This window comes from Theropithecus gelada, chromosome 7b, assembly GCF_003255815.1.
Source record: "Theropithecus gelada isolate Dixy chromosome 7b, Tgel_1.0, whole genome shotgun sequence".
Classification (NCBI taxonomy): domain Eukaryota; kingdom Metazoa; phylum Chordata; class Mammalia; order Primates; family Cercopithecidae; genus Theropithecus; species Theropithecus gelada.
Window position 1 is genome coordinate 76,173,084 of NC_037675.1, and position 9,914 is coordinate 76,182,997.

Below are 9,914 nucleotides of genomic sequence, written 5' to 3' on the forward strand. Positions count from 1 at the left end.
ATCATTAGTGTGCATGGATTGAACACCAGTCTTTCTGTAATTAACAACCCCAGATTTCTCTCCCCTCACCTTATGCCATCCATCTGTGTGTTTGGTTTCCAGTATGCCATGTGGAAGAGGTGTGAGCCTTTCTTCAGCCCAAGAAGGAAACTTTAAACATATTTGCACAATAAAATTTCAAATTAAACATTTCAACAAGGGTGCTCAGACTAGAAATACATGCTCTTCTGAAATTCCATGTTGCAACTGTAACTCCTGTCATATATACCCAGTGTATGAGGAAAAGTTCTTGCAGTTTTCACACTGCCCTTCTGTATTGCTGCCTGGCTGTGCTCTGTTGTTGGAAATGAAATATGAAATTTTTACTTTGAAGTATGTTAATGTCAAAGTTGATCGTATTAAGTTTGGAAATCCTTTGAGGTTTATTTAATAAGTGTGTTGGAGCTTCTTTCTCTTCTGGTAATACTGTACACTGTTGAACTGAGAACAGTTTTATTGTTTGTGGGACTTTGTTGGTTTTCTAATACCATAACCTGTGTCCCTGTGCAGTCAGGGGGTCACTTCTTTAAGATCATGTATAATATGGCCCGTCATATACACGTAGATAGAGCCATTTGGTACAGCATGTGATTCCAGAGATTAGACGACTGGATCTCTTGAATCCATACATGTTAAAATTTTGCCAAAATGAGATGATTAAAATTTTTGTGAGTTTTATAAACTGTTGCAGTTTGCCTTACTGATTTTTCAATGATAATCACTTTTATGGGAAAGGGGCTTAGGAACAAAAAACTTTGCCACGAATGCAAAATCTTACTGGTTTTTAAAGCTTGTAACAGTTGTGTGTAAAACTTTTATATTTGAAACATAAACTCACCCTTTCTGCCACTGCTTTCACTGCACTTTTCATACCAAGTTCTCTCCAACATGGTGTCTAAAAGATTTTTATTATATACACTCTTTATGGAATTCAATGAAGTGTGGTTATGCTGTGTTTCTGAAGTTTTTAGGCTTTTCTTCATTGGCCTGCCTAGTACTAGTGTGTTTATATAACTTCAGATGATTCAGAAGTTTAGTGCTTCATTGTAGCAAAAAATGTATATAACTCATAATATCCTACATGTAGCGTTCAAAATCAATTATTAATAACCAATAAAAGACTCAACACATTTTCATTGCGTGTTCTTCTTTAAGACACCTAAACTCATATCTCATAATTTCTGAATCTGCAATCCCTATTCATTAATTGATTATAGTTTTTGAGTTGTTGGAAAGCCTAGCCCTCTCAGATTCAGGGTTCAGAAAGAATTATCAGGTCTGGTAAAATTATCTGACTAGCCCTTAGCCTCAGAATGGTCAGCTTCGTAGTATGAGCAAAGAAAGTGGTGATCTCATATAGTCAGCTTATTCATGAACATTAATTCATGGTGAATGCACTCACAGCAATAAAAAAAAAAAAAAAAAAAAAAAAAACTGTTCATCTAAAACCTTAAACGTTAGCTTGGCTCATTAAGTTCTTGGTACTACCTGCTTTTCATATGACACAGTATCAAACATGATTGCAGATGAAATGGGTGGTGTTAATATTGTGTTAAAGAAAAAAAGAATGGAAGACACTGTCTGGAAAAGCCCAACTTTGCATTTGCCATCAGAACGTGAGAGCTATGGTGGGTGGGAGGACAAGGAGACCAGGAGTCAAGTGCCTTTTCTTGCTTTGCCCATATGTGCTCTTAAACCAACATCATAAACATAATGGCTACCAGAGTGAATACCAAACAATGGAAATTCTGGCACAGAACTTGATATTATCTCAGCCAAGAAGATAGTTTGGATCTGCAAGTGATGCTGCACTCAAAATTGTGGATATGCCCTCTGAAAGTGTTCCAGCCTTCTTTTCCCCTGTGTGTGTGTCGTGTGCAAACTCACACTCTTCCTTAATGCTACGGCTCTGTGTTTGTCCCTCAGACAAGTTGGATGGCTTGAGGACTGGTACTAAAAGGAAACGTGACTGGGAGGCCATTGCCAGCAGAATGGAGGATTATCTTCAGCTCCCCGATGATTATGATACTCGTGCTTCTGAGCCTGGGAAGAAGAGGGTAAGAGACTTTGTCAATAACTGCCAACAAATGAAGGGCCCATTTAGGCATCTGGTTTTAGGAAGTTACAGGCAGATAATCACATGAATGCTATTTTTAAAATGATTTAGTTTGCGCTATGTCATGTTACACTTCCCAAAAAGGAGTCATACCTTATAAATTATCTCATCAAAATGTACAAGTAACTTGAAAAATTGGAGAACAGAACCTCACATGGCTAGTGCGTTAACCTTAAAGGCATTGGGAGTGGCCAGTCACTTGTGCCATTTTGTCATGGGGCAAAAGAAGCCAAGTACAGAGTAGGGTATTGAAGAGAACCTGTGGAACTTCTTAATGGACGGAGTGTGGAGGGTTCAAAGGTAGATAGAATCAAGGGTGACCCCTTGGTACTCTGGCCACGAGCACTGCATATATGTGGTGCCATTTAGTGAGAGAGAGAAAACTGAGGGAGTCATAAGTCATGATTTTTGGAACTGAGAGAAATAATTTAAGTTCTGTGAGAGAAATTCTAATTTTTCTTCTAATTAAGTTAGAAGTGTAAGTGAAAATGTCAAAATGACTGTTGGATTTATTAGTACAAAATTCACCAGAGAGATCAGACTGAACTAACAAATTTCAGGAAATGGTATTTAGAAGCATGGGACTGAATGATCTTGCCCAAGGAAAAAGTATAAATGGAAAAGGCAATAGGACGCCAGACTCCAAAATTTAGTTCAGATAGAGCTAAGTGTTTCAAGAAGAAAAGAGTGTAGTCAGTTTTTAAATGATGCGGAAAAGACAAGTAAGTTTGGAACAGATAAATGACTGCTAGATGTGGCAACATGGAGGTCACTGATGATTGTAGTTTGTCATCAGTCTACAGTGATGAGGGGGCAGAAACCAGTTTGGAGCAGATTAAAGAATGAATAAGAAATGATGAAGTACAGTACAGCATATGTAGGCAACTTTTTGAAGTTTTGCTGTGAAAGGGAATAGAGAAATGAAGCTAGGGCATTAGATAGGTCTTTACATAAATGTTGAATTCAGTAAAAGTGATAGATGTGTATATCCTTTAAAACAAAATAACAAAGCAAAGGGATCATATATACTGTTCTGTACAAGTCTTTTTCAGCTATTCCATCTTGATCTTTCTATATAAGCATATACAGACCTACCATTCTTTTTAAGGGGCTCCTTAGTGTGCCATTGTTTGGTTGTACAATCAGTTATTTAACTAGTCCCTTTGTATTAGTCCATTTGCGTAGCTATAGAGGAATATGGGAGATTGGGTAATTCATAAAGAAAAAAGGTTTATTTTGGCTCATTGTTCTGCAGGCTGTACAGGAAGCTTGGTGCTAGCATCAGCTCCTGGTGAGGCCTCAGGAAGTCTTCAATTATGATGGAAGACAAAGGAGGAGCCAACGTGGCAAGAGAGGAACCAAGGGGAGGGGGTCCCAACTCTTTTTAACAACCAGATCTCATATGAACTCAGAGTGAGGACTTGCTCATTACCGTTAGGAGGGCACCAAGACGTTCATGAGGGATCCTCCTCCATGACCCAAACACCTTCAGTATTGCGGATTACAATTCAACATGAGATTTGAAGGGGACAAACATCCGAACCGTAATACGAGATTTGAAGGGGACAGATGTCCAAACCGTAATATCTTTAGTGATGGATGCTTACAGTGTTTCCATTTATTGCCAGTACAGACGTGAAGGTTGTGGTGTGTATGTCTCTCTTTAAATACCTACATGCAAGTAATTGCCTGTTTTTCTACACTTCGACCAGCAGTGCTGTTATCAAACTCTTTAACTTTTGATAATCTGATAGGTGAAAAAAAATAGTATCTCATTTTTCATTTATTTACTTAAGAATGAGGTTGTGCATCATTTACCTCTATGCATCATTTCTTTGTATTTGTTTCTTAATGAATTTTCTCAGTGCCTTAGTGTACTTAGTGTACTTTGTAATGGGCACTATTACAAAGAATCCAGGTTTCAAAACTTTTTAAAATACTGCAGATACTCCAAAGCCTGCCCTTGTTTGTGTAACTTCAAGGGATGGGGAAGGGAGAGCCCACTGCCATTTGCACCCAGCCTCACCAAAGAACTACTTGTAATGATACCTCTTACTCAAGTTTTAAGACTGGAGCCAACAGAGGCAGAAGTGGCCCTTTCTTGCAAATAATAAAGTATAGTTCTGGTAACAATTAGTAATCTAAAATGAGAAATATTTTATCTGTTTTTACTCAGGTAACTATCACTGTCTTCACTAAGGAGTATGTAATGCCATGCAGTTTATTTTGTTAGGTGACCAAAGAGAACTGAATGGTGCACATTCTAGTTCTTGAAAGTTACTCCTCTTTAACTCTCCTCCCCTGCCTTATACCTTGACTTCAGATAGTTTTTAACTCTTGAACTACTCACCAAAATCAACATCAGAGCACAAGGAGATCCTACAGGTAGTAAAGAATACAGAATGCTGTACATTACTCATTCCTTTTCTGGGCTTGCTTTGTTTCTGTGATCCAGCTTTTTACAGATACCAGATGGGTTCTTGGGATTAACTTCCTCTATAACGAAAAGGTGGTTCTGTAGAGTTGGTTATATTAGAATTTTGCCTAAATGGCTAGACTTTAAAATATAATTTACTTTTAAAATATTTGCTTGCTTGGGTATAAAATGGTAGCTTACTTGGACTTTAATTTGTATTTCTTTGATGACTATGAAAGGCGAACATTTCCCTTGTTTGTTTGCTGAGTTTGTGTATTTTAGAAATATTTATAGTGACAGTGGATGAAATATAAGGACCTCAAACCTTTGAGTGCTAGTCGAGATTTTTCTGTATTATAACAGTTTTATTTTTACAGGAAAAAACAACAGCAAAAATGTTGTAAGTCGCAAAAGTACCTCTAGGAAAATTAAAAGGGATACTGACATTTAAGAAGCCATTTCAAGCTGAAAGTCATTATTCTGCTTCTTATATTTTTAGTGGTTCGGTAATCATTTATTCATTCCATATGTTGAATGTCTTTGTATGAAGTCTATGAATGAGTCCTCTTAAGGAGCTGACATCCAGTGGAGGAATTCAACATGTAAATAAATAATTTTACTATAGCATCAGTATAAATTAGAGATATTAACAAAATACAGTAGTTTCCAAAATATTTTAATTCCAACTTCATTTGTTGTTGGTTTTTTTTTTTTTTTTTTTTTTTTTTGAGACGGGGTCTCACTCTGTTGCCAGGCTGGAGTGCAGTGGCGTGATTTTGGCTCACTGCAACCTCTGCCTCCCAGTTCAAGCCATTCTCATGCCTCAGCCTCCTGAGTAGCTGGGATTACAGGTGCCCACCACCACACCTGGCTAATTTTGTTTGTATTTTTAGTAGAGATGGGGTTTCGCCATGTTGGCCGGGCTGGTCTCAAACTCCTGACCTCAGGTGATCTGTCTGCCTCAGCCTCCCAAAGTGCTGGGATTACAGGCGTGAGCCACTGTGCCTGGCCGAATTCCAATGTTAAAATCTTGGGCATTTATTCGCAAACATACTACTGATTTCAAAAACAACTACACACTTTTTCTTCTAATCCTACCATGTAAGGGGCAAACTGTGGCCACTGAACAAAGAAAAAGTAACCAACCCACAGCAAATTTAAATCCATTCCCATGGCATCCTCAGCACAGTAGTGTGTTTTCACATAAATGCCCAAAACTTAGTTCGTAATGATCTTTCGCTAAAATGTATATCCTTGATCCTAGGTGGCGCTAAGAGAGTATATATTAATTTTATTTATTTATTTATTTATTTTTGAGATAGGGTCTCTCTGTCACCCAAGCTGGAGTGCAGTGGTGTGATCTCGGCTCACTGTCACTTCCGCCTCCCAGGCTCAAGCAATTCTCCCACCTCATCCTCGTTAGTAGCTAGGACTTCAGACACCCACCACACCACCATGCCCAGCTAATTTTTGTATTTTTAGTAGAGACACGGTTTTGCCATGTTACCCATGCTGGTCTCGAACACCTGGGCTGAAGGGATCTGCCGGCCTCGGCCTCCCAAAGTGCTGGAATTACAGGTGTAAGCCACTGTGCCTGGCTGTATGTATGAATTAATCAAAATAGGTACTTCAGCATTGATGGGCAGAATGCCCAAAGATTGTTCTATATGGAAGCCCACGTTATTTATTAGGCTTCTTACTAAGGCCCATGAAAGACATTGAGCCATAGGTTTTCTATATACTAAAAACCTACTTTCTGGAAAGTCAGGTGTTATCAGTTTCTTCCCACTGCTATTACTGTGACTCCTCCCTTTGACCAGGTGATACTGTTAGAAGCCTAGTTATTTCATTGCCAGTCATGCAAATAGTAATTAGTGTACATTAGAGCAATAATGCATTTCCAGGTCCAGTGTGAAGAGCATGGTGTTTCCATGCTCTGGTTCCCTCTCCTTGTCACAGATAATAAATCACAAGCCATGTTTAAAATACATTATCTGTGGACTTTGGTACCATGTAGTGCAAGCAACAGATTCATAGTTTCTTTTTAAGAATCTGAACTTTTACAGAGTATGTATATCTCCATATACTTTTAAAAACATATTAACATAATATGTGTCTGGGCATGGTGGCTCATACTTATAATCATAGCACTTTGGGAGGCCAAGGCAGGAGGATTGCTTGAGCCCAGCACTTTGAGACCAGCCTGGGCAACATAGTGAGACTCTGACTCTTAAAAAAAAAAAAAAAAAAAAAAATTACAAAAATTTTAAAAAATCGTATGTAAGAATATATATATTTTAAAAATCAGAATACCAATAGGAAATATCCCTGATCCATGTATTTGTAGTTGTAATCTTGCCATGGATATCAGCTGAGTCTGTTTCTTGGTCTCTCTATCTCATGAATGAAAGTAGTAATACCAGCTGTTTTCTCTAAGATTAAATTTCAAGAAATATTTCTGTGTAGAGATAAATAAAATTCAGTTACTGATCTAGGGTGTTGATAGTCTGTTAGGGAGGACAGATCTGTAAGTGGATAATTACAGTACAGTGTGGAAGTTCAAAAGCAGACATATCAAAATCCAGAAGTTAACTGTGGGAAGCAGTGATTATTTGATTGGCAAAGGAAAAAGGGGTAAGTCAGGGAGGGATGACTGGACTCATGCCAAGTGGATAAGGTTAGGGAAAAGACATTTCAGGAAGAATGACTAGTACTTATATGCAGAGTTACAGAGACAAGAAATGGTGCAATGCACTCTGAGTGCTAGAAGGAAGTTTATATTGTTTGTATAAAATGCCATAGGCACTGGCCAGAGATGTTGCAGGAAAGTAGTTGGGGCCAGATCAAGAGGGACCTGAGTTCTTGGACTTTACCTGGTAGGTAGGGAAAGGAGTTAAAGCAAATGAGTCACAACTGTGTGTTTTAGGAAGCTCACTCTGGCAGCATGAATCTGGAGGGGATGAGTACAGACAGGAAGACTAGGTAGAGATTAGTGCTTTGCTTTCAGGTGAAAAAAAAAAATGAGGTCAGTGAATTATTAAATAAAAAGGAATGGCAGAGGAGAGAGGACAGGATTGAGCTGAACTGTTCAGGAGCTGGAATGGTTAGGACTTGGATTGGCCAGAGAGTTTTCTCTCTGTGACTTAAAATATATGACTTTTCCCAATTTTCCTGGGTTAGTTTTTAATTTTTTAAGCTTGCGGTTTCAGATGAGTCATTCTACCCCTTAGACTGTCCAGAGAGGGAGGGGGCTCTTTGCATATTTATTTTTCCTAAAGCTCAGCCTAATGCTGTGTTCTTTTTAGGTCAGATGGGCAGACCTGGAAGAGAAGAAGGATGCAGATAGGAAAAGGGCCATAGGTTTTGTGGTCGGACAGACTGATTGGGAGAAGATCACAGATGAAAGTGGTCACCTGGCTGAAAAAGCCCTCAATCGAACCAAATATATATGAGACTTAGTTTTTGAACGGAGTCATTATTCCTCTAAGGTAAGAGTACACAGTCATATAAATAGCCTACTGTGTGGTTGCTTCAAAGGGTTTGAGATAAAGAAGACAGCATGCTTTGCTAAAAATGCTCTCTTCTTGTGTTATTTTATAGTTCTGAAAGAGTAAGTATGTGCTAGTTGTTAACATTTACAATATTATTAGAAAAGGAAGCCATTTTCTACAACCTGGCTCACTTATAAAAATAAAAACCTTGAGAAAAACTTGAATTCGATAGATTTGGGAAGGAGTGAAGTGATGTTATATTAAGGGTTACTGAACCTTCTACCTGTTCTTTCCAGGTGTGACAGCCTTTTCTTTTCTTTCCAGGTGGTTCGCTTTGAGGTGATCTGAAGCCAAGGCCTCACGGAGCTTCTTTGTGTGTCACCTTGCTTCCACGTTTCAGTTATTGTTTTGTTTCTACTGCTTTAGTTTTTTTAAAGTTCTCCAGTGTCCCCAAGAGGTATTAGAATCTTGCTGTGCCCAAGCAAGACGTTAATTTTTCTTTTAACTGTTTTGGGGAGGGAGGGAGTGATAGCTTAACTGCTGAAGCCAGGTGGGGGTCCGCTGGAGGATTCCAACAGAGAATATTTCCTCCACTGTACATTGTCACAGACTATCTCTATCATCATTGCTTTGTGGCTGTTTCTGTTTTTTACTGTATGTAACTGGTAGCTGATTGTACTAGGATTAAAAACAATAAACTTTCATGATAAAGCCGATGAGATTCATGGGCTATACAGCATGGGCCCTTTTCTCTTGTTTTCTTAATTTTATTTTTATTGCTTTTTAAATATGGTATGTCCTAATTAAATGCTAGCTGAACATCCCAAAACCTCTTTTTAATTGAATATTATGTGGCTCAATGATTCCGTAGCACATGTTGTAAAACACAGGGTTCAAATGATGTTCAAAACACTCATCTTTGTTTTATAGCTGATTTATTTCTCTATCTTTGTGTCTTGAAGACTGATGAACCTTAAGTTCAAATATTCATCAGTTCCCTGGAGCATATCCATTCTGTAACATGATGCTTTATTTAAAAATTTTTTTTTATCCTCTCTATTCTTCCCTCTCTTCTTTCCTTGCTTCCTTTTTTCACTTTCTCCCTTTATACTCTGTTAGGTTTTTATTTTTTCCTGATCTGGCTTTGACTCCTGGTAGACAGAACTGATGTATTCCATGGAACTCAAGCTTGTTGCCTTACTTTGAACTTGAATTGTAGATTTTTAAATGAAGATTGCAGGGAAAGAGTAATAAAGACGCAGAGCACTCTGGCATGTAACCTTTAAGCCTGTCAGGTTTTCAAGTTCTTGCCAGATTGTTCACTACTGGAAAGCATGGCCTTCTGCACAGAATTTCCTCTCTTGTGGTTAATACCAGGTGGAACCCAGAAACATACAGAGATAAAACCCAAATATTATTCTCTTTAAACATCCTGCAAAGAAAAAAGTCATCTTTTAGCATGAAAGAAGATGAGCCTTCTTCCTCAAGCATCATTTCCATTTTGTAATCCAACTCAGCAATTTGTAAATGTGTTCACTGAATACTTCAATATTTTGAAATATTCTCTTTCAGGCCACAGATGAAAATCCTTTAGTTTTATGACCTACATTAAAGACTGTATGAATAGAGCTAATACTTAGTAGCATTTGAACAGTATCTCTTTGGGTTCAACAAATTGATATTATAGTACTGAATACCCCAGTTTAATGGAAATTCTAACAACTTTCTGTACTTTTATCTTCCCTGAAAATCTGAATTTTTAAGCAAAAGAGACTTTAGGTTCATTAAAAGTCAATATTGAATGTATAAATTGCTACATTAAATAACTTCCGCTGTTTGCAGTATTTAATAA

At 37.9% G+C, this 9,914-nt stretch overlaps 1 protein-coding gene across 1 annotated transcript in view; it reads left to right on the forward strand.

The window, feature by feature from the left end:
• Nucleotides 1–8,801, forward strand: part of YLPM1 (YLP motif containing 1) — a 74,637-nt gene extending 65,836 nt beyond the window's left edge. The window contains exons 19-21 of the mRNA XM_025391567.1: nt 1,966–2,096; nt 7,877–8,059; nt 8,387–8,801. Coding sequence (XP_025247352.1) covers nt 1,966–2,096; nt 7,877–8,023 — 278 coding nt within the window. The 3' untranslated portion in view covers nt 8,024–8,059; nt 8,387–8,801. The remainder of the gene's footprint in view (nt 1–1,965; nt 2,097–7,876; nt 8,060–8,386) is intronic.
• The last annotated feature ends 1,113 nt before the right edge of the window (nt 8,802–9,914 follow it).